This window comes from Brassica napus, chromosome A9 (assembly GCF_020379485.1).
Source record: "Brassica napus cultivar Da-Ae chromosome A9, Da-Ae, whole genome shotgun sequence".
Classification (NCBI taxonomy): Eukaryota; Viridiplantae; Streptophyta; class Magnoliopsida; order Brassicales; family Brassicaceae; genus Brassica; species Brassica napus.
The window spans coordinates 12,843,585-12,868,907 of NC_063442.1; the positions used below are offsets into that span (position 1 = coordinate 12,843,585).

The window sequence follows — 25,323 nt, forward strand, 5'->3', positions numbered from 1 at the left end:
AGAATAATCAATCGTCCATAGAAGAAAGTAAAAATTAAATTAAAAAACCATCACTGCAGAAAAAAAAAACCAAACATAAAACTATTATTTATTTCTGAACTTTTTATTTTTATTATTTTTAATAAATTCAGTGTCAATATTATTTTGAAATAATTAGATTTTCTTATTTATTTTAAATTATGTTTATTTTGCTTTTGCTACGATATGTATATATATATATATACATATATTTTCAAAAATTTACGAATCGACTATCATATAATTATTTGAAAATGTTTTATCATATTTTTTTTATAAATAGAAAATACATATTATCTAAATATGAAAGAATGACTAATCTATACTATATTAAAAGGGATATATGAGCTCCATTGAGCCTATCCACGTCAGCATATAAAATCAGCCAATCATAGTACTTTTTTTTGACACGTCATAATAGCTTTCGTATGGGCTTGACACTTTTGTATTGGCTCTATTCAGATTATCATTAGGCCCATCCCTAACAAATCTATTTCTTTCCGCGTCTATAGTCTCTCCACCCCCTCGACTTTTCCACTTCATCTTCACGACGCCACCACCGTCATCAGACGCCATCGATCTAGCGCCTCTGCTTCTGAGCGGCGACGATAACGAGGGAAGCAACAGCAACGGAGGAGGAGAACAACGGAGATCATCATCCGTGAGGAGACCATGGCTGAGGGAAGCCGCGAGGCTGCTGAGCGGATCGAGCAGCGGCGGAGGGCGTGCGATGCGGGAGCCTTCTATGGTCGTGAGGGAGGCCGCGGCGGAGCAGCTCGAGGAGAGGCAGAGCAATTGGGCCTACTCGAAGCCCATCGTGGTGCTGGACATCGTGTGGAACCTGGCGTTTGTCTCGGTGGCTGGGGCTATTCTGGTGATGGCGAGGAATGAGCATCCGATCATGCCGCTTATGTTTGACTCTTGGGGTATGCGTTGCAGTGTGTGTTGCATATGGTTTGTGTGTTGGTTGAGTATAGGAGGAGGAATAGGGTCAGGAATAATAGGACTCCGAGATCACGTTCTTCTTCTTGGAGGAAAGTCTTCCTCGATGCTTTGGGTTCCAGGAGGAATTCACATGAGGAGGTCTTGATTGAAATTAATATCTTTAATTGTGTGATCCATCTCCTCTTGATACTTCTCTTATATAAAGCTCTATCTCTTAATCTAAATCTATCCTAAATCAAAAAATCTAATCTGCAAAAACTACACCCATGGTTTGGTACTAACGTAATCTCACCCAAATCTCATCGCTCTCCTTACTTATTTTCTAACTTTTTATATTTAGCTTTCAAAACACATGTGACTAGAAACGTAACCATTCAGTTAACCGAGCTAACCAACGGAGGAAGACCAGAAATGGGTCTAAGTCCAAGGTAAAAATTAAGTCAACTTGTAATGTGCTTTCATGTTTAGAAATCACAGGAAGAAACGTAAATGTTCGGGTGGTTTACAAATCAGGAAGGAGTAGAGGGAAGAAAAAGCAAAAAGCCAAGAAATGGTAGCATCTCAACAGACGTAGAAGTGAAGAGAGCGAGCGAACAAGAGCCTCCCAAAGATTACATTCACGTTAGAGCCAGAAGAGGCCAAGCTACTGATAGCCACAGCCTCGCTGAGAGGGTATATTAGTCTTTTTGGTTTTAAATTATATTTATTTCTTTAATGTCTTTAAATATAAAATTAGTTAATTGAAATAAGTTGGATGAATATAGGCGTAAAAAAAATTTCTTAATAAATATGTTAACACAAAAAAGCGTTAATAAACACAATAAAAAATTTAAAATATTTTCAAACATAATTTTTGATTTTCAAAAAGAAATTTTGAAAAAAATAAAACAAAAAATTTCGAAAAAACAATTCAAGAAAAAGACATTTATAAAAAAGTTCAAATTTGAAAAAGTATAATTAGAAAACATAATTTTTTTATTTATGTAAATAATGATTTATTATATATATATAACAAGGGTATACGAGTCTTTTACCCCTTAATGAAAAATGTATTTTTAAAAATGTCTCTTTAGTGGTGGTAAAGATGAAAAGTGGTACCATGAAAATGGTAAACATAAAATTTCCCTTTAATAATTTTTTTAGCCGGATTTGGATTGTGCTGAAAACCGGTAAATCCACTTAAAACTTGGTCATACTCACTAAACCAATGATGCAGATCGATATTAAATTTGTTGCTTTAAAAAAAATCAAGTTAAAAATAACTGTACGTTTTAACAAGACTACATTAAAAAAAAATCTATATTAGCTTTTATTATCGGGAATTCGGCCAAAAAAAACATCAACTTTACACGAATTGCCAAAACAAACATGAACTTTGGGGCTGGCAAAAAAAAACACCAAACTTTCATTGACTTTAGAATTAATTAACAATGTTTTCGCTGACTTGCCAATTTAGCACGCCGTCAACAAATTTAACAGAAATATTTGACATCGTTTATTGTTGACGTTAAGTGAAACGACGTCGTTTTCAAATGAGATGAAACGACGTCGTTTTACACAATTTGAAATTAAAAATATGTAAACCCCTGGATTCGAACCCAGGTTGGTTGGTCAAACGGGAAGGTATTTTACCACTGAGCTACTGGCACTTTCAATATACTTACTAACATGTTTACTTTTATTTGGTACATATTAAATATAAAAAATTCTCTAAAAACTTAATAAGATCTTTAAAATTCCAAAAAATTAAAAAATAAAGAAGATTTTTATAAAATTAAATTAGAAATTAAAATTAAAAATAAAATTTTATTTTTCTTTTTAAAAAATAAAAACTCTTCCAAAATTTTCTAAAAACTTAAAAAGATCTTTAAAATTCCAAAAAATTGAAAAAATAAAGAAATTTTTTATAAAATTAATTTTGAAATTAAAATAGAAAATAAAATTTTATTTTTTCTTTTCAAAAAAAATAAAAAATCTTCCAAAATTTTCAATTTTTTTAATACATTTGCTAAAAGTTGAAATTAATTATACACACATAAAAAGTTGATAATTCTAACTTTAATTTTTTGCATTTTATTATAATTTTTAAAAATTTGGATTTTGTTTAAAAAATGAAAATTTTGGAATTTTTTTGATTTTTTAAAGAAAAACAAATATTTAATTTTAATTCAAAATTAATTTTATGAAATTTTTGAAAGATTTTTTTATTTTTTTTAAAGAAAAATAAAATTTCATTTTCAATTTTAATTTCAAAATTTATGTTATAAAAAATTTCTTTATTTTTTTCAATTTTTTGGAATTTAAAGTTCGTTTTAATTTTTTAGAAAATTTTGGAAGAATTTTTTTTTTTTTTAAACAAAAATAAAATTTATTTTCAATTTTAATTTCAAAATTAATTTTATAAAAATCTTCTTTATTTTTTTAATTTTTTTGGAATTTTAAAGATCTTATTAAGTTTTTAGAGAATTTTTTATATTTAATATGTACCAAATAAAAGTAAACATGTTAGTAAGTACATTAAAAGTGCCAGTAGCCCAGTGGTAAAATACCTTCCCATTTGACCAAGCAACCTGGGTTCGAATCCAGGGGTTTACATTTTTTTAATTTCAAATCGTGTAAAACGACGTCGTTTCATCTCATTTGAAAACGACGTCGTTTCACTTAACGTCAACAATAAACGACGTCAAATATTTCTGTTAAATTTTTTGACGGCGTGCTAAATTGGCAAGTCAGCGAAAACATTATTAATTAATTCTAAATTCAATGAAAGTTTGGTGTTTTTTTGGCCAGCCCCAAAGTTCATGTTTGTTTTGGCAATTCGTGTAAAGTTGAGGTTTTTTTTGGCCGAATTCTCTTTTATTATCTATCTAACTAAATTAGTTTTCAATGTATTTGTATATTATTTTGAACTTTTCATTTTATTTTCATATTATTTTTAGATCTAACAAAAATATAAAGTTTTATAAAAAATAATTTTATAATTCATATATATAGTTACTTAAATTTAAATTATATTAAATTTTAAAATCCGGCAGAACCGGTCCGACCACTGACCCAACTAAAATACTGAGCCATTGTCCGATCCGGTTTCCAAAATATTGGTGGCAAGGATAAAATTAATATCGTCCACTTTATAAATAATCAAAATAAAAAAAACTATATTGATAATAAAAATATATATATGATCTTAAATTTATATTAATATGTTAAATTTACATAAAAGTCAATTCATATGTATACTTAGTTTTGTTAGTTAGATATACCCTAAATGTTTTTCAGATTATAATAGTGATTATGTTCTTCCAACATTTTGAAAATGGAAAATATAAAACAACAAGTGAAAAAATTGCACAATTATTTATACCAAAATAAAATGAATTTTTTTGGTTAAAAAAAATTATAAAAACATTATTTTGTAAAACTTTTGTGTATTATTAATAGTACTTATCAAACGACCACTTGGTTAACTACAATGATTCTATCAATCACTATTTTTTCTATTTAGTCTAACATTATATTTATTTTTTTTCAACTATAAGTTTTGTTAAACAATACAAATATATGTAAAATAAATTATTGAAAACTTTGTTTTAGCCATTATCCGCGCGTAGCGCGGACAAAAGATCTAGTATATAGGTAATCGTCTGAATAATAGGGTGAATGGCTGGACTCTTCGATTTTTTACAAAAGGGGGAAAAGAGGTGATTATTAAGTCGGTTATCACGGCTCTGCCAAATCATGTGATGTCGGTGTATCGACTACCGAAAGCTATAGTGAAGAAGTTAACGAGTGCAGTAGCTCAGTTTTGGTGGAGCCCAGGAGGAAGTACAAGGGGTATGCATTGGAAATCATGGGATAAATTATGTGCCCATAAGGATAATGGTGGGCTAGGTTTCAAGGATTTGACGGATTTTAATACAGCAATGTTGGGAAAGCAGCTGTGGAGGCTGATTGAGAAGCCAAATTCTCTTTTCTCGCGAATCTTCAAAGGACGGTACTACAGGAATGCTTCACCCCTGGAACCGATTCGCTCATATTCCCCGTCGTATGGCTGGAGGAGTATTATCTCTGCTAGATCTCTGGTTTGTAAAGGACTAATTAAAAGGGTTGGAACAGGGTCATCTATCTCAGTATGGAATGATCCCTGGCTCCCATCCACTCGCCCGAGACCAGCAAACAAAAATTTTCACGATAGCTACCCGGACCTCACAGTGGATTCCCTCATTCATCAGGAATCCCGAACATGGAATTTACAGGCAATTAGGACTTTGGTGGAACCCAATGATGCAAAAATGATTGAAAGTCTTCCTCTGAGTAGAAATCTGTTGGATGATAGAAATGGATGGCATTTCACTGAAAATGGAAGATACACGGTACAATCAGGGTATCAAATTGAAAGGATATATCCTGATAAGGAGAAACAACCAGAATTTTATGGACCCAACGTGGATATTCTTAAGGCATACTGCTGGAAAGTGAAGTGTCCTCCAAAGTTAAGGCATTTTCTATGGCAGTTGTTGACAGGTTGTATAGCAGTGACCAAAAATTTAAAATCACGTGGAATACAAGGAGATACAAGATGTGCAAGGTGTGGTGATCCGGAGGAATCAATAAATCATGTGTTTTTTGAATGTCCTCCGGCACGACAAGTGTGGGCACTATCTAAGATTCCATCGAACCCAAATATTTTCCCTTTGGGCTCGATATTTGCTAATATGGATCATCTGTTTTGGAGAGTTAATCCAAAAATGGAGGATCATCAGTTTGCATGGATTCTATGGTACATTTGGAAGGGTCGGAATAATAAAGTTTTTAGTAATATTGATGTTGACCCGAGAGAAACGCTAAACTTAGCTGAATTGGAATCAACACTTTGGGCGGAGGCACAAATTGTTAATGATTCCAGGATGGCCCCTGAAGCGCAGTTCAGAGTTAACTCACAGACTACAGGAAGATGGTGTTTCATTGACGGTTCTTGGAAAGACAAGGATTATTTCTCAGGACAAGGCTGGTTCAGCACGCTTCCGGAGTTTAAGGGTTTGTTAGGGGCAAGAAATGTAAGGGCAAGTCTTTCACCTCTTCATGCGGAGTTGGAGGCTCTAATTTGGGCAATGGAGTGTATGAAGAACTTACGACAGTACCGGGTCACGTTTGCAACGGATTGTTCTCAATTGGTGAAGATGGTTTCGGAACCAGAAGAATGGCCGGCATTTGAAAGCAACCTGGATGACATTAAGTTTTTGAGAAGAAGCTTTACCAACTCAGAGATTGTTCATGTTCCAAGGACGGAAAACATAAAGGCGGATCGCTTGGCACGTAGTGCTCGGACACAACCGTCTTCCGTCGTACACATGGATGCGGAGTTACCACATTGGTTTACAGAGTCTATATGAGTCTGTAAATTTTATTGCTGTCAAAAAAAAAAAAAAAAAAAGCCTATCCTACTGTATAAAAGGGACTAAATTCAAAGCTTTTGGGAGTATCCACCTCAGCCAAAATATTCACATCCAAAAAAATTAGAAATAAATGTCATTTAGAAGATAATTAACTAACATACGGCTTTTGATATTTCTAGAAATTTCAAATTTGTAACTGCTAATTTATTAATAGAATCATATATCTATATTGAATTATGTTCTATTTTTAATTGTTAGACTTCAAGGGTAAATAAATTAATAGTTTATAATATATATAGTTTATAACTTTATATTGTAGTTATAAATAAAGAGAAAATAACCGGGGAGGGTGAAGAAGCTCATGTAAAATTATGTAATTAAAATGGTAAAATGGTGAGTATGATAAGGTGAATCTAAAAAAAATTGTTGTATAAATTATGGTGCTTTCTTCGTCCACTATAATGATTTAAAATAAAATATATATTCACATAAATAAGTCAATATTTGTTGGGTTTTTTTGGGTAAGATGTTAAGATTATCATTTTCTGAAAGGTTACACTGTTGTTTTTAAACAACTTATTACAGCAAGGAAACAAAAACAACCAACAACAACTCAAGGTAAAAAAAAGCCTTAAGGAGGTCTTATACAAGAAAGATAAAAAGAAGTAGAGAAGAGGAGAAAGAAAAATTTGCCGAGTAAGAGAGGAGACGATCACGCATCATACGGTCGAGAGAGGCAAGGATGACTGATGAAGGTGAGGAGACAGCTGTGAACACACGAGCATTACGCTCTTTCCACAGCAGGTATATGGCGGACTGAAAGTAGAGCTTGATGACTGGAGTAGCATGCACATCTGCGTTGACACGAGGTTAATTGATCCAGGCTGCAACAGAATGTAGATCAGCCGAAGAAGAAATCCAAACTTCAGCAGCAAAAGGCTCCTATATCAAACGAGAGAAAGAGCGCTCAAAGAAGAGATGATGGTGAGTCTCTATTTCCAGATTACAAAGGACGCACGTTCCAGAGACATTTAACCCCCAACGCCTTAAGCGATCCTTGGTTGGCAGTCTTCTCCGCAAAGCCAGCCATGATATAAAAGCATTACGTTGAATATGTTCCTTGAACCAAATAGTCTTGTGCTAATATTTATTGTTGATAGTGTTTATATTCTTTTCTGACATTAGTATCCCTATTTTTTAGTAAACTGATCCAAAGAGATTTGTTTGTGGAGCTAACCAAACGAGAATTATAGTGTTTACTTTGGAAAAAGTAATAGGTTGAATGATAGATGGCGTGCGTGCTTTTTCACATGGAAATCTGCACATATATTAAAATTGTAAGATTTGAATCATAGAGAAAATATAGTGTATATGACTGAAGTTGGTCTATTCTGAAACTAAAGATGGCTAAAATTCTTCTTTGTTAAAATGCATAGATGTGAATCTTATATGAATAGAGTTCTTCATTGCTTATAGCAGTGTAATAAACTCTGTGTGTAAAGGAGAAAAAATGTTATATAAGTGAAAACAAAAATTATGATTTTTTTTCTTGTGCCTATAGGCTCTTCGCAATTTGAAGAAGAAAGAACATATTGTGTGAAAATCTTTAGTTCGGTCAAATTTTATCCAGTTGTTTATAAAAGTGTTGTTATCTGATTCATGTAGTTTTTCAGTGTTGATTTAAAAGCCCAAAAAACCCATCTATACTGACTTTTTTGATATTTTTTTCTGTGATTTAAATTTAAAAAGAGATAATACTTTCGATAAGTTATGTAAACTCAGAACAAGTATTTAGCTTTAGAAAACATTTACATGTTTCAAACTTATAATATATACATATATAATGTTTAAAATTATGCATATAAAATCTGTGTGAAATGTGTCTGAATATGTTTCTCTTCTTTAATGTGTTAATCGTACTATATATAACATTATTTTAAAATTTGAAAAAGTTTATGTCAGATACAAAAAACCATCAATAAAAATATAATTCTCCATCTACAACAAAAAAAATGAAAAATTATAAATATATAAATTTAAATTAAGAAAAACTAACAATGGAAAAAATTCATTAGGCGTTCTGACGAATTCCTAACAAATGTTTGCCCAATAAATTACCCATAAAAACACCCATGAAAAAAATCTGTTAGGACTTCGTGAGGAATTATCAACCACGATTGTACGTGAGGAATTTCTGACCACAATCAACCATCGGGAATTCACAATGGAGGCGGTGGTCAAGAATTTCCGATGGCACATTGTCAGTCGGAAAATCCGTACCACCGTTTTCCATCGGGAATTCTCGACCACTACCTTCATTTGGAAATTTCTGATCACCAAGCTTGTCTCGAATTCCAAACCACCATATTCGGTTGGAAATTCCCAACTACCGACCGTCAGGAAAATTTAAATAATTATTTATTATAAAAATATATTTAAATTATGTATTTTCGTATTCTTAAAGCCTAATAATATTTAAAATATATAAAAATTAATTGAAAATTTATTAATAATACATAAAAGTTTTTAAATTTAAGAAACTAAAAGAAAATTAAAAATTATCCTAGAAATGTTGCTTCATCTTATCCAACAACGTTTGGGTGTGAGTTCAACCTTTCTGCATCTCACTCCACTTTTGATGTAGCTCAGCCCGTATATCAATATTATCAGTCTTCAAACATTCAATCTCCACATTTTTGAACTCAAGTTTTCTGGTCAACAACAAATACCACATTCGTTTCTATGGAATGGAACTCTTCCGCTTTTTTTTTTTGGTTGCGAGGTTTCCGATAAAACATACATTTCTTCCGGTTCTCATCTACTCTCTAGTAAATCATGCAATTATCGATGCATACATCGATCAAAAGATACATCAAACCAAGACCGTCAATCAATTTCTGAACCTCATAATATGAAACATGTGCAAGATTATTCTTATGTGAAAATCAGCAATCACGTCTGCACATTTTTTCAGCCAAATTATATTCTGTTTTTATCACCATCAATCTACTTGCAGATGATAAAAGTGAATGATCATCTCTACATCATTTGTACAATGAAGGTAATCCACGATAAATTCTCGACAAAACTATAGAGAATCACGAAGATATAAAACATAATTGTGAATATTTTTATTGAGATATGTATATATTTAGTTAAAGAAACTAGGTTTAATGTTTATATTCTTATCTCCCTATATAAGTTGTACATGTATAAACTTTATCATTATGAGAGTCAATATACAATTCTTCCAATCTTATACTCTCATCATTCTCTACATGGTATCAGAGCTATAATGATCTAACGATCTGCTTCGTCCTGTTTTTCTTTTATTTTCTTCAAGACACAGAGCTTCTTTATTTTTTGATTTCAAGCCATTGAGCTTCTATTATATTTTCTGTTTAAGCTATATGCTTCCACCATTCATGTTCATGTGAACCTCTGAATCTAAGCCATTGAGCTTTTTTGTTATTCAAGTCTACCATAAACCTCTGAATCCAAGCCTAGTGCTTCTTTATATTCATGCCTCATTTTATCTTTATAATTCTTAAGCCATCGTGGCTTCACTTCCAAAATCAAAGCTTAATGCTTCTTGTTTTGTTTCTCTTAAAGCCATGGAGCTTCTTATTATTCATGTCTCGGAAGACCTCTGAATCTATTTCTTCTTTTTGAAAAAAAAAAACGTTTTCTTTGTTCTATATTTCTTAGGTATTAAAAAAAACAAAAAAAAATGATTTTGTTACCAAGCCAAAGTGCTTCCTACCATCATTCAAGCTCATCAAACGTGCCTCTGAATCTATAAGAAGAGGCGGACCTACATGCAAGGAAAGTGGTGCAATTGACACAGGTTAAATAAAAAATTTTAATTTGTAAGCCTATTGTTGTAATGAAACTTAGCTCGGTTGGTTACAGATTCAGCCCAATGACCCCCCTTTCCTCAGTTCAAACCACAGCATGCACTCATAATTCTCCTCTTTTCTTTTAGCTTAAATCATTCTTTATTTTATTTGGGCCTATGTACAAAACGTTTTTGAGCATGACCCAGGTAAAAAAATATCCTGGGTCCGCCACTGTCTATAAGTCTTCGACCTTCTATTTTCTGTTTCCAAGCCAAGGTGCTTCCTCTCCAACCATCTTACGATGTCAACAACACGAGACTTCCAATGTCAAAAACACAATTTTTATGTCCTCCGGTCTCTCCGTCAAACATGACTGCCACATTCCTCCGTCTTCGCTATCACAGTTACTAGATCCGGTGCGTTCACAAACACAGATCATTGGATCTCCGTCTCTCTTCATCTCCGTCATGAGATATCTTCACCATCAACGAAAAAAAGCCTCAAGATCCTAACCACCATTGCGATCTCCATCACGTCTTGATCTATTATCGTTCAGTCTCAAGCCTAGCTTCAGTTGTCACTTCATCACCGCCTTGAGCTTGAGGGGGCGTATAGAGTATCACGAAGATATAAAACATAATCGTGAATATTGTTATTGAGATATGTACAAGGGTGAAGCCACCTTACGTCCTATGTGTGCATGTGCACCCGTGATAATATTTTTCACTTAAAATTTGTTAGGCAAAACATTAAAAATTCGGTAGATCAGATGGTAAAACTTAGGTTGTGCACCCCCAAATAATTCATATTCAAACCCTTCTTATGTCTTATTTTCTTTTTTAATTAATAGTGCACCCACTATGTAAAATTCCTAGCTTCGCCCCTGGATATGTATATATTTAGTTTTTTTTTTTTTTTGACGTCGAACGGCTATTCTATTACTCAAGCTTGAGGTGGTCTGGGTAACCAGACCGGAATAGAACAACCAATGAAAAGTAACTCCCTACGAAAGCTCCTAGCAGTCTTAGCTAAAAAATCAGGAAGCTGATTGCACACTCGTGGTACATGGGTGATTTTGAAATCCAGAAAACAAATCTGCAGCGTCTCTATCTTCTCCAGCTCTGTCGCAAATCTTGGCCACTCCTAGGGTTCATTTATCATTGCAATCAGCTCCTTGCAGTCAGTTCCAAAGCTCTGGCACGGCGAGTGTTGAAGCATGTTCTCCATCGCCCATCGCAGCGCTTCTACCTCCGAATGCAGCGCTGATTCACATCGAGTGAAGTTTCGTGTTCCCATAAGTTGTATGTCCTCCCTACTATCCATCCAGACCCATCCACATCCACTAAAGCGATCAGAAGCTGTCCAAGATCCATCTAGTAGGCAGATATTACCCAAGCTTAAGACTTGGTTTACATCATCATTGCTGGCCTGGACTTGTGGCGGTATCATCTCATTTGCGTTAAACCAGGCTTGACATTCACTCTCTGCGTATCGAACGAGTTCCAAAGGGTCTCTGTTTATACCCCTGAAAAGCTTATCATTGCGAGCCTTCCAAATATACCATATTATCCAGGGATAAGGATCCCTGTCTTGGTCTGGTGCAATGATATTATTTTTCCTCCAGAAAAGATAGTCCATGTTTGTGTAGACGCTTGCCACTAGGAATATACCTGGACTTGTAGGAGTTGCCGATAAAGACCATACTTGCAAGGCTGGAGGGCATTCAAATATTGCATGAGTTACAGATTCTTCTATTTCCCCCACACCTTGGACAATAATTATCGCACCTCATATTATGTCTTACTAGATTCCTCGTTACTGCTACCTGACCCGTTATCAATTGCCATATAAGATGGCACATCTTCCTTGGCGCTTGCAACTTCCAAGCAAAGGCTTGAAGTTTAGTGATACTTGGCTCTAATATTTCCTTTTCCTCTTCTTGCTTCAACAGGTTCTGAGCAACCCAGTATCCAGATTTGACTGTGTATTGGCCATTCCTCGTGTAGTTCCAGCAGAAAGTATCTCGACGATGAGTAGAGCTTATGGCCATGCTGTGAATGAGTGGTATATCATCAGGATGGACATAATCATCTAGTAGTCCTACATCCCACTCCTTTGATTCCTGATTAATGATGTCACTGACTCTCATGTTTAGGTGCATCACAGGCGCTATAGGTCTAGCTGGTCTAGCAGGTGTCGTTGGAATCCACGGATCCTCTCACACCTTGACGTCATAGCCAGAGTGAATCTTCTGTCTGATCCCTAGCAGTAAAAGCTTCCTTGCTGCGGAGATGCTTGTCCACACATATGATGGACTGCTAGTAGAGATTGCTTTTAATGGCGAGGTCATCCTATAATATCTCCCCCTTAATACTCGGGCAACCAATGAATCAGGGTATTGAACCAGTCTCCATAATTGCTTTGCCTGTAGTGCTAGATTTAACTCATGAATTAAACGGAAACCAATACCGCCCTCCTCTTTTGGTAAACAAACCTTTTCCCATTTCGCCCAGTGTATTTCTCTTTTTGGTGGAAACTAGGTTTAATGTTTATATTCTTATCTCCCTATATAAGTTGTACATGTATAAAATTTATCATCATGAGAGTCAATATACAATTCTTCCAATCTTATACTCTCATCATTCTCTACAAAAACTATTTTTGTCAAGAATTTTCTGATGGATTTCTGATGACTTTTCCAATTTGTATTTTGATGGTTTTTGTAGACGTAGACCGCATATACTTGATCTTATAAAAGCCGGTCAAATTGCCATATTTCTTAGTTTGATAAGTTTTGCATTAACTCTTTCTTCTTCATTCAAAGATCAGTGTTTCGCATTACTTGTTTAAGACTTTGTCATCAGCCTCCCTTACAAAATTGTTACCACAATGTATACAACACATGAACCAATCAATTATAGAAAAGCTGAACCATTCAACAATTAAATATTTTTGAACACAAATACATATATTTCCCTTTTTAATACATATTTCCAAAAAATATATATAACATTTTACAGTATTAACAATTTTACTGTACAGAAATATTGGAAATTTGATAACGAAATCTAATATATACTGCAAGATCGTTTTCAAATCTTGATATATTCTCTTATAAGATATATCGTTAAATTCTAAAAATAATCACAAAATCAAAAATTACATGATGAATATATTTTTTTTATAAAAATAATTTAATGTTAATAATTTAATATATATATATACATATTAATGAACTTTAAAGATTAATATATGCAAACTAAATTTTTATGTGCAAAATTAATTCTATAATAATAATATAATTTTTAAGTGTTGAAAGTGTTAAAATTATTAGAGTAAATTTTGATCCATAAAAATGAAAAATGTAACATATCATTTTGCTATGAAATACACATATATATTTCTAAGAATATGTATTAATCTACAAAATATATTAAAGGTGTTTTATAAATAAATACAATATAAAATGATATTTTGAAAACATTATTAAATGAAAAATGAATTATACAATATATCACTTTTGAATGTTTGCACATACAAGACATACTGAACAAAAAAAAGAACATCCAATAAATAAGAAACAAGCACTATATATATACAAATAACTGAAAAATATGAATAATCATAATTTAATTTTTTTAAAGTAAAAAAATAACGCCTTAACGTAATTTACATTTTAAATAGAAGTGAAAAAGTATACATATATAAAAGCAGGTAAATATACAAATATTAACTGGTCATTAAAAAAGTATGAAAAATAAAAAAGAGTCGATATAATTAGGACTGGGCCTATTTAACTGTGTTGAACTGTGCCTGCCCGGTCCATTATAGATACTCACTGGTAAGTAAACAGAGAAAACCTACTAGGTTTCTGCTTCGTGAACACTCTTAATTTGGCCGTCGCTGCTGAGAAGAAAAACGGAGAGAGGAAGAAAAGTGAGGAGACGATGAAGACAATCCTTTCTTCTGAGACGATGGACATTCCAGACGCCGTTAGCATCAAGGTTAATGCTAAGGTGATCGAAGTTGAAGGACCTCGCGGTAAGCTTGTTCGCGATTTCAAGCATCTCAACCTCGATTTCCAGCTCATCAAGGACTCCGAGACTGGGAAAAGGAAGCTCAAGATCGACTCATGGTTCGGTTCGCGCAAATCAAGCGCCTCCATCAGAACCGCACTTAGCCACGTAGATAACCTCATAACCGGTGTTACAAGAGGTTTCCGGTACAAGATGAGGTTCGTGTATGCTCATTTTCCCATTAACGCTTCCATCGGGGGTGATAGCAAGTCCATCGAGATCCGTAACTTCCTTGGCGAGAAGAAGGTGAGAAAGGTGGAGATGTTGGATGGTGTAACCATTGTTCGGTCTGAGAAAGTTAAGGATGAGATTGTTCTTGATGGTAACGACATCGAGCTTGTCTCAAGGTCATGCGCTCTTATCAACCAGGTATACTCTCAAAATTTAATGCAATATTTTATTGTTTTCAGCTCTTTCTTTGGTTGGTAGATAAATTTAGGGGAATTCTAATCGTATAAATTTTGATATCACTTTTCAAATTTACCTTTAACATTTTTCCTAAATACCCTAAATTTGTGATTGAAAAAAACGAAACTCATCTTATTAAATCATTTATAAATGTATCATAATACTCAATCCAATATATTAAACTCTAAACGATACTCAATAAACCCTAAACCCAGTATTTTTGATTGTATGTATTTTTTAGCTAATGGTATTTTTATGTATAACATTTTGTCTATTAAGGGTTTTCTTGATTCATCTTTGTGCTCTGATCGACCATATGTTCAGTGTGCTGAACCTCGAGTCATCTCAGTAGGCTTGTACAATATGAAGAGCTAACTTTGCAGAGTTTGCATTTTGTTGGGCGCTCTTACTGTTGTGTTTATTAGCTTTATTTGTTGAATTTGGTAACAGTGATATATTTAAGCTGTGGCATAATTTAAATGCCATTCGCAGCTTACCACCAATCACGGCCATTGACTACAAAAGTACATAACTAGTTTGCATACTGTTTGTTTGTCTCCTTCCAATTTTAGGCGGGAACCTTGAGCTTAATACAGGGGATGTTTAGATTTGGATTACATTTTGCATAGTGAAACCATATTTGAGTAATCAATTGATGATTTGAATTAAATGCTGAGAAAGTGATCACATATACTCTTCTTTTTTTTAAACCGCAATGGGTTTGTATGTAATTTGCAGAAATGTCACGTGAAGAAGAAGGATATCAGGAAGTTCCTTGATGGTATCTATGTTAGCGAGAAGAGCAAGATCGTTGAAGAGGAATAGACATTCTTGCTTTTTATGATCTTTTGTATGTTTCGTATTGTTTTGCGTACCAAAGTCCCTTCGGTGTTGCAAAACCCAGCTTATTTTTTTCCCCTATTCGAGATATTATTTACGTCAACCCAATTTTCACTTTTTTCGATAAAATAAAAATCCCTCACTCTTTAAATTACATGATTAAACCAAAGTTGACGTTAAATTAGGGAGATTGTTTTGTAGCAGCTAAAACAGGATAGTTTCGCGCTCTCACACAATACCCAAAAATATTTGTAAACTAATGGTGAGAAACCGTATTTAAGAAATTCACCGTTGTTGCTCAAAAAAAAAAGTCACTGTTAAAGATGCTCTAAACGGACATTTTTGTATTATGTAAAATATAAATAAAAGAGAAAGACAGGTTTGGATATTTTATCCGTTCAGAATAAAGCTTCGCAAATAAACCGAACTCAACAAAATAAAAATGAATCCGAAGTAATCTAAGCCTGATATACATACCGAATGAATGTTGTTCTATGGTACTTTGGGTTATGGGTTTCATTTTAATCGAATCCGAACTAAAATCGATATTCAAAAAAACTTAAAAAATCAAAATTTCAAAAAGAATTTACACCAAACCTAATCTCAATCCCTAATATGTATTTAAATTATACTAAGATATTATTGAGTGTCTAAACCAATTATCTATTACATGTATAATTAACTTAAATACTTAGTCTAATATATATTTTTGATATTTGACTATTATTAATATTTTGTGTTCTGACAATTGCATTTTGAAGTTCAGTTATGAATAAATTTGTTTTAAAGTGTAAACAATATTGTTGTTTTCTAAGTTTAGATAGTGTTTTAGTTGTTGTTAATTTTAAATTGTTTATGTTTCATTATGTATGCCTTTCATTCGTACAAAGCTTTGGTTTGTCATGAATCATGATATGTTTCATGTTGCCACATATAGTTCAATGACAAATTTTGTATAATCGATAGACGACTCTCTCAAAGTTAATTTGAAAGACAACAATATGGTTTGAAGAAACCATGTACACAAAATTATTGAAAAGATTGAAAATATGTTGAGTTTAATCAAGTACAAAATAATATTTTTTGAGCCGACAATCTGATTAATATCTGAAACCAAAAACTATTTTTGGGTCAATCCGATTTTGGACATGTAACTAAATATGAAGCAAACCCATTTAACCCGAACCAAATCTGACTGTACTTTTATAATATCCGAATGGACTGAAATTTATGAATCCGAAAAATCGAAACCCGACTTCACTAAAGCCTGGTTGGAACCCCGATTTCCCAATCCTAATTCAGAACAAGGTTTGATTATGTCTATTCCACTCAATTTGGGGTTTTTGACGTCACTCTATTTGGTTCTGTATAGGCAAATCCGTGATATAATTTTGGGTCCGGTTTTTATCAAGAAATATATCGATACTCAAATGATCTAAATATTTATGTGTTAGATATTTTGGATAATATATATTTATTTTGGTATATTTTAGTTGTTGGGTTTTGGACAAAATTTCAAATATTGATATTTTTCATATATATTTTTATGTTTTAGTTTTAAAATTTTGAATATCTTTTTCATTTTAGATATACTAGATTGTTTGTCCGCGCTACGCGCGGAAAGTTTTTTTTGATTAAACGTTATTACGAAAATTTAAATACAGTGAAACTTCTATAAATTAAAAAAGTTGGGACTACACCAAAACTATAATTTCTTATTAATTTATAGAAGTTATTAATTTATCAATATATTAATTGAACCAAAAACTTAATTTGGGACTATAAGATTATATTATTTTATAGAGATTTTTAGTGTATATTAATTTATAGATTATTAATTTAAAAAAGTTATACTGTAGCATGAAAATAAAACTGTATTAAAATATTTAAAGAATTGTGTACGAAGTAAAGAGGAGTTTGTTTATTGTTTAACAACGTAGACAAAAGAAAAAAAATGGATGTGCTGCAGAAGAGTGGGTTGGAGGGATATTGGAGTCTGTAAATTTTAAAAAGCCAAATTAGGAACATAACTTGTAAATTGAAAAAGAGGAATCAAACTCGGTGCAATATTTGATCATGTACTTTGTAGAGTTCCTTAGTAATCTTTTGGTGGAAGAGGCTTAAATGATGTTTTTCCAAGTTGTTTGGTTGCTAAAGGGCTGCCAATCATTTAAATGGAAACTGTTGGTCATAATATATGAGAGATAGATGTTGAAATTATCATAGAATGTTTTTCCACCGTTGTGAGCTGGGAGATCTATAAAGATTTCTTTATAGATTATATTCTTCATTTTCTCTACGTGCGAACTCCGATCTTCTGCATAAAACCATCCATTCAGTGAACATAGTTTTTTCGATGCCGGGTTTCGGAGAACACGTCCCAGATCATCTGTTTCTTTAACTGTGATATTATGTTCACCTTCCAAGTGAATGATTAGTTTTTGGACTGATGGCTTCCTTTTGTGAATGTGGAATGCAAATGTTCGCCACATAAACTCACAAGCTGATAAGTAGCGACAGTCGATGAAGTCTTGGAATGCCCTGCATAGAGCACATCATGGTGTAAATGTGAATAATTTTATTATATTTTATTCACAATTTTGTATTACAAAGTCCTTAGAATTACCTGTTTTAAAATATATATAAGTTTTTGTATTTATTATCTGGTTGTGTTAAGAATTATTATATTATCATTTTTTGAATTAGTATGTATTGAATATAATATTTAGTGTAAACGTTTAGAATATTTTTTAGATATAAAAGTATAAACTATGCTGACTTTAAAAAAGTATAACTAAGTAATAGTAGAGTATAATTATTTGACATTAAACTTCTGAACACATAGTAGTCTATATTTTCTAAAAACCATGTAGGAATAGTTTGATTTATAGTATAGTATCCAATGTGTATAGTTTAAAAAAAAATTTGATTACCCTAGGGAAGTTTTTAAAGTGGTTATTTTTAAATTTAATTTAATTTTTATTTTTTTATCATTAACCTTTGAGGAATTCTGTAAACCTAATTGATTAAAAATACAAAATATTCAAGGGAAAATTGCTAAAAGAGAACAAAAAAACAAGGTTGTTGTCCCCTTGGTATAAAACCAACATGAAGTTGTCTCAATAGTATAATTTTTCTCATAATCCCAAAACTATCCCTATATTTAATCTAATTAAACACAATTTAAAAGTTAATTTGAATTTAAAAAAGAAGTTAATGGAAAAAATGAAAAAAAAATTGAAAGGCAATCGAAAAAAAAAAAAACGGTATAGATATGCATCATAGAGAACAAGAGTTTGTGAGAAGAATCAAAAGAAAAACTATGGGAAAACCATAGATTGATGAAGAAGAGAAGGGAGAATCATTTTTTCTTTAATTTTTTCAAGTAAAATCGACCATAACACGTTTTAGGAAGTTAGAATATTTTTAGGAGATTTTTATAATATTTCCTTAACTGAAATTTCATTAATTTTCGCAAAAAATCAGGTATTCTTATCCGTAGAAGGCGACTTCTAAAAGTTTAGAAGAATGATAAAAAATTTGAATACATTTTCTACTTTGAGTAGACGTAAGAGTACATTGTAGAAAACACATTCCCTAAAATTTAGAATACTTTATAAACGTAGAAGATGCATTCGGAAGGAAAGTGGATACCTTTACGATTAGTAGAATGCACATTCCTCTTTTTTAGAAATTTAGTAAATAGTAAAATGGACGTTCTAAAAGAAGTAGATGAACGTGTTTATTTTAGAAATTGTTTTCTACTATACTATTTTATGTTGAAGACGCATTCTACTTTTAGTAGAACGTATCTTAAAAATCTTATTTACCAAGTTTTTGAACAAAACAAAATTACCAGCTTGTGTATATGGATGTTTTATTAATTGTTTATATTTTTAATAATTTTTTTGATTCTCAAAATTATTTATTTCATTAGTTTTCAGAAATACAAAGGGTAAAAAAGAGAAAAAATGGACAAAACTAGTTTTATACCAAAGGGATAACAACCTGGTTTTTTTATTCTCTTTTGGCAATTTTCCCAATATTCAATACAGTATTTTTTGTTTTTGGATCCACCTTTACACTAAATTTGTGTTAAAACTTACAATAAAGTTAGTACCATGCTTTTAAGGTAATTTGGGCCCGAAGAGCACATCTTGTAAAATATATGGGAGCAACGTTTCTTTCATATTATAACGTAATAATATGAAATATATAATATCGTACTATTATGAAAGGTTTTAAAAAAAATTGTTTCCAAAATAGATTCAAAAGTATGAAATAAGCAGAATTAGGAGAAAGAGTCAAACAAATGCCAAAAAACTGGAAAACTAAAACAGATAAGTGTAGTAAAAGTTGCATTCTTTGCCACGATGAGAGGCATATTAGTTCCCATCTTTAGAACGTTTAGCGTTGCCTATCTCAACACCATCACCCATCCTTTTCAGCCATACCTCTGCAGAATCTTGAGGGCTTTTGGATGGCTCAATAACGTCATCCCCAGTCGCAAGTGTTCCATTACCAGAGCCACTAATTTGATCAGCAACTGGATCTTGTGTAGATGGTGGAGCAGATGGGGACAGGACCTTCGTCACGGTTATTACCCGCGTCCTTCCTGATAAAGTGTTTACATTGAACTTGTGTGTTTGCCCTATGGTGTTGAGCAGAGCTTGCGGAACGGGCACCTCGAATCCATTTTCTTTATTTCCATTGGCCTGACATGTTTTATAATAGTTGTTAGCTGAGACCGTAAGTGTGTAAATAACCAACTCGATGGCAGCATATTATACTAATCTTTAAGGTAATGAGTTTGTACCTCAAAATGATTGCTAACCAACTCCGACGCATGCTTCCCTGTTAGCTCACGACTGGCATCGCCAAGGAGAACAAAAACAGCCTCATCACTCTTATCATAAACAGAAATCTTAGCTAGGTACCTGGCATTAAAATATTAGCAGTTAGTCACCGCTAAACTAAAATTGAATCAAGTGGTTAGAGTTCATACTGTGGTTCACCGGCAACATCGTTCTTGCCACATTTCACGCACATAAGGGAGGTTGGCCCTTTGGTTGCCTTTGTTTTGCACCCACCGCATGCTATATAATACCAAGGAGAGTCGTGGACAACATCATCGATTGTCGCAGTGCACACAAAGAAAGCATCCTGAGACAATGTGTAAGCAATTAAGATAAGTACAAATATGTTAAACAATGAATTATAAACAAATATATTTTCTTATACCTTCACAGCTTCCTGCTTCATGTAGGAGAATATTTCTCCAATATTCAATGTCTCAGTTTTTGTAACCACATCTGCATTGACTTGCTTGGCAATATCTGGATTTCTTCCCAACCTGCTCCAACGTTTGAAAACATTTCATAACTCAAACTGATTGTAACTGGAAAGGGTTCTAATTATTATATACTAAATTTTTAAACATACCAGCTGATATACTCCTTAGTTGGTTGGACATCGTAGTCTAAAAAGACCCGTGAAGAGGTCATGGATGTGAGAGCAAATGTGCCTGTAGTATTATGTTGTCGTAGATAAATGCAAATGAAACAGAAAATATACATATTAGTTCTTTGTTTTTGCTTTTACTCTCTATGCGATATTTATAAAAATTAAACAACTACAAAAAACAAAGCTAAACGACTGCGATGACACAGAGGTAAAGTATATGGGTTATACAGAGAATTTAGGATTGTAAGGTGCGATTCAGTCTGAGATAGTGAAAAGCGTACCTCCTAAACGTTTGGGGTAAACAGTAGTCACCAAAATAATGGAGGGAGTGTTGTCAGAAGACTTGAACTTCTTGCAGAAATCCACAGCAGCTTGGTCCCAAAGATAGTGCTTCATAACAGGTCCCCAGCAAACGATTAACATTTTCAGTTTTGGAAAATACCATAGTGTACTGTGTGATTTGGACAAAAAGGTAAACGTAAACACTTACTCATGCGACTGCACATGCACCAATATACGCCGAGTAGTTGCGAGCTCGGAATCGTCAATAAAGGGACTCATATTGAGGCTTTGGCCGCTAACCAGTTTCAAGGGTCCAATAACATCTGGTACAGGTTGAGAAGCAGAATGTTGTTGAGAAAGCTTATAATTAATAAGTTATGAATTTAAGATAACACCCTAATCTAAAATCAGATACTGTTTTTTGTAGATAGTTAGTTACTAATTGTGAGATATTGTGCATAAAATAATAACCCAAGTATGTGGAAGCAACAGATTACTAAATGATAGATAACTTACCGAAAAGATCACCTTTCATATCACAGCCAGCTTCGAAGTCTTCATAGGAATGGAACTGGAAACGGTCCTCCTCTAAGTCCATGAGACTGTTCTCAAGGGGCGCCAACTCGGAACTGTGGGAGAAGGAGATTGTCATGCTGTGAGCAGCAACCCGGAACACCTCTTTATTTCTGGATCCATAGAAGTTGGTGAGAGTGTAGAGACCACCTTGTCTCATATGCGGTATGAATTTTTTGATTCTTCCCGGTGGGACGAAACCTTGAATAACGGTCCCCTGGAAACAAATGAAGTTCGAGCATAAGTGAAAAAAAAAAGAATAACATAATTAAAATTCAAAAGAAACTCTCCAAAGCGGTTTCAAAGTTAATCACTTCAACATTATAAGAAAAACATGATACTAAATATTTTTAACAGTAAAAAAAGCAAGAGGTTAATCACTTCAACATCATACGAAGAACATGATACTAAATATCTTTAACAGCAACAAAAGCCAGAGGGTTAATAACCTGTTCGTCGATGAGAAGCATCTCAAGACTGATCAGTCTTTTTCAGTGGGTTTCGAGCCTCCCAGAAGTGAATCAGACAAAACCGCAAATCGGTTTCTGAGGACCAAGGGATACTTGTTGAAGATCATTAGTTCGCGATTGTCATCGGAGAAAACATGCGTCTTCCCGTTCGCTTTAACCACGGTGGATTATTGGATTAGATCCGGTTTTCGACTCGCCGTTGCCGTCGGAGGAGATGATCGATTTGCCGTTTGGCTTTGTCGACATAGTGTTCCGTTGAGAAGAGTGAGTTTTCGATTAGGGTTTCTAAAATGAAAAGGCTTCTTCGTATAAATAGGGACTAAACAAAGAAAACGAAACGAAACAATCAATGGATGATTGAAACAAAGAAAACGAAACGATTGTGCAGAAGTGGATCGATCTGAACTCATTCTTCAGGTTTTTCAATTGGAGAAAACGAAGGGGTAGAGAGGAAGATGTCGAGTTCATCATGCGTCGGCTTGAGTTTTCATTTGTTAATTTGGGCAAAAAAAAATCAGGCCCAAACGTGAATAGCAGATCCAAATTTAATAATATATAAACTTTGGACGAAGCCCACACGTTGAGGTCCGTCTGATGTGTAAAAAAATAAGAATATGATTGGTTGATTATTTTGTAATACGTGGCATAGCTATATGATGAGTATATCTTGCTTTTAGTATAGTATAGATTTGGTTTTATTGTACATTACAAGTATTAAAAAAAAAAATTTGAAACCAAATTTTATCTGATAAAAGATTAAATAGTTTTTAAAACCAAGATTCAAAGCTTATTATAACAGAACATGACAGAAACAGATTAAAACACTTGAGAGTTTAAATGTGTTAAAAAAAATTCATCAACAACTCGGATTCAATTGGCGCCTTTAAAATCTTCTATGAGACCTAAATAATTTTTATATATGTTGAAAAATTATTAAAAATTGATATATACAATAATAAGAAACCGATTATCGGTGAAACGCATTTAGTGTTACAAAATGAACTAGCGACCGAACTATTTGATTTGAATTTAGAATATTTTCTAATTAATGTCGATTGTTTGTTAAGGCACACCCTGACAACTGTCTGGAGCAAAACCAAAGTCTAGACTTTCCAGATAACTGTAACTTTTTTTCAAGAGGGATTAGAGTTCTGAAAGAAATATTGTAGTACATTTCCTAGTCTCGTCTACCGGTTGTAGAGTAGTCGATTAATAGTTCTCGAAATTTGTAATAAATTAGTGTTGATTTTTTTTTCTCTTTACAAACAACCTCCAAAGTTACAAGGAAAATTTCCAAAACATTTTTACTTATACTCATTTATTTATAATGAAACTCTAACATATATGGACATATAACATAGCATTGGATTTGTTAACATTGTTTTTGGTCGGTTCCAATATCCTTCGACTATCCAAAATATTTTAGAAAATAAATAATTTAGATTTTGTTTTGGTCTAAATGTTAATAAATTAATTAGATAATATTTAGATATTAATTACCCTCATCCCATTTAGTTTTGTGCTTGCCGGTTGATGTTGTTCGTAAAAAAAGATTATATTTACAAAAACTTATGATTATTTATCATAATATGTTATTTTTATATCATGTTTCAATTTATAACATGGTACTTTAATAGTTTTTGGTGAATATAAAACTATCTAAAGCTATTTAAAATACATATAGGGGATATATCATAATTTTTGAAATAATTGATCCATTTGTTAATTTATTTTAGTTAATATTGATACGATAAGATTTTTAATGTTTTATTGGTTGATTATTTTTGAAGTAGAAAGCTATAGATGTCAATAAATTTATCCATTTTCTTAAATATAGATTAGATGCATAGATGACAACAACAACAATCACACAAAAAAGAAGTAAATTTTCGATGTTTACAATGTTGTGGGGCTGCACTAATTATACAATGCTATCAAGCAACACATTGACTTTTGCAGCAATTATACAACATGATGTTTGTGATCGTTACAGGCTTACATACAACATGATGTTTGTGATCGGTACAGGCTTACATCTATCCAAATCCTTCAAATATTTGCTATACGTTAACTGTAAATTGTTTGATTAATGTTGATGTGGAGTATATACTCTGATGCAAATAATAAAAAAAATACAAAATACGTATCAATACTATTTAATACAAGGCCTTAACTTCTTTTGGTGGAAACTTTGTTACTTGGATGAGTTTGACCTACAAATATTTAGCTCTAATCCATAAATTTGACCGTTGACATTACTTGCAAACAGATCCAATTTATATATATATATATATATATATATTTATATATATATATATACTCGCTTTCTATTTCATTGTCTTTTTTTTATTCAAGAAAATAGCTGACTTTTATTGAAAATAAAGTTTTTTATTAATATAAGTAGTATATAATACTATCGTACGTATACAGTAAGGTGGACTTTAGTACGGAGACGTGATAGGTTATACAATAACTCTTTTTGGGGTGAAAGGTTATACGAAAACCTTTTTTTTTTTTTTTGAAAAATGTTATACGAAAACTTGTTAGATGGTTTCCACATTTTCAGTTCTAAAAAAAAAACATTAGTATAGATATCTCCAAACATTAACATAGGTGGCATGGTTACTACGAACATTAAGATCTGAAATAATGGGTACAATATAAATAAATAAGTCGTATAGAGCCATCATTTTTAATCATATTTATCAATTCTATTAAAAATTAATCATTCCTAAAAATCTAATTGAACAAGTTTGTTGCATATTTTCATTAACTAATTATTATTTTTGGTCTTACAAGATATGATACATTTTCGTAGATATATATTTTAGCTATAACACCTAATTAGATGATAATCCGCGCGCATGCGCAAAGTGAGTTCTTATAATAATATTTGTATATGAAAAGATTTTAACATTTTACAACACTACAATCTTTATTGATTATAAAATGATAAATACAAATGTTGGTCTCTTAAATATGTCATCGTTGTTGAAAAGTTAATATATTATAT

General features: G+C 32.5%; 3 protein-coding genes across 3 annotated transcripts; 2 read left to right on the plus strand and 1 right to left on the minus strand.

Annotated features, from left to right (window-relative positions):
* Window positions 1–361: 361 nt before the first annotated feature.
* On the plus strand, window positions 362–2,300 carry LOC125578057 (E3 ubiquitin-protein ligase At1g12760-like). Its single transcript, XM_048740343.1, has 3 exons — window positions 362–385; window positions 440–1,391; window positions 1,477–2,300. The coding sequence occupies exons 1-2, from the start codon at window positions 362–364 to the stop codon at window positions 1,106–1,108; spliced, it is 693 nt and encodes a 230-aa protein (XP_048596300.1). The 3' UTR covers window positions 1,109–1,391; window positions 1,477–2,300.
* Window positions 2,301–14,024: 11,724 nt separating this feature from the next.
* On the plus strand, window positions 14,025–15,625 carry LOC125577890 (60S ribosomal protein L9-1-like). Its single transcript, XM_048739985.1, has 2 exons — window positions 14,025–14,643; window positions 15,421–15,625. Exons 1-2 carry the CDS (start codon window positions 14,146–14,148, stop codon window positions 15,505–15,507), a joined length of 585 nt encoding a protein of 194 aa, XP_048595942.1. The 5' UTR covers window positions 14,025–14,145; the 3' UTR covers window positions 15,508–15,625.
* Window positions 15,626–19,749: 4,124 nt separating this feature from the next.
* On the minus strand, window positions 19,750–21,048 carry LOC125577891. Its single transcript, XM_048739986.1, has 4 exons — window positions 20,965–21,048; window positions 20,528–20,875; window positions 20,339–20,459; window positions 19,750–20,237 (listed from the first exon to the last, which is right to left on the minus strand). The coding sequence occupies exons 2-4, from the start codon at window positions 20,569–20,571 to the stop codon at window positions 19,908–19,910; spliced, it is 495 nt and encodes a 164-aa protein (XP_048595943.1). The 5' UTR covers window positions 20,572–20,875; window positions 20,965–21,048; the 3' UTR covers window positions 19,750–19,907.
* Window positions 21,049–25,323: the final 4,275 nt, after the last annotated feature.

What these genes read in the sequence shown, in the direction of transcription:
- LOC125578057 (XM_048740343.1), top strand. Translation starts at nt 362, where the DNA reads ATGAGCTCCATTGAGCCTATCCAC. An exon ending in GCTCCATTGAGCCTATCCAC is followed by an intron (nt 386 to 439) that starts GTCAGCATATAA and finishes ACGTCATAATAG; the next exon opens with CTTTCGTATGGGCTTGACAC.
- LOC125577890 (XM_048739985.1), top strand. Translation starts at nt 14,146, where the DNA reads ATGAAGACAATCCTTTCTTCTGAGACGATGGACATTCCAGACGCCGTT. An exon ending in CATGCGCTCTTATCAACCAG is followed by an intron (nt 14,644 to 15,420) that starts GTATACTCTCAA and finishes TGTAATTTGCAG; the next exon opens with AAATGTCACGTGAAGAAGAA.
- LOC125577891 (XM_048739986.1), bottom strand. Translation starts at nt 20,571, where the DNA reads ATGTGCGTGAAATGTGGCAAGAACGATGTTGCCGGTGAACCACA. An exon ending in GATGTTGCCGGTGAACCACA is followed by an intron (nt 20,460 to 20,527) that starts GTATGAACTCTA and finishes TTTTAATGCCAG; the next exon opens with GTACCTAGCTAAGATTTCTG. An exon ending in TGGTTAGCAATCATTTTGAG is followed by an intron (nt 20,238 to 20,338) that starts GTACAAACTCAT and finishes AAAACATGTCAG; the next exon opens with GCCAATGGAAATAAAGAAAA.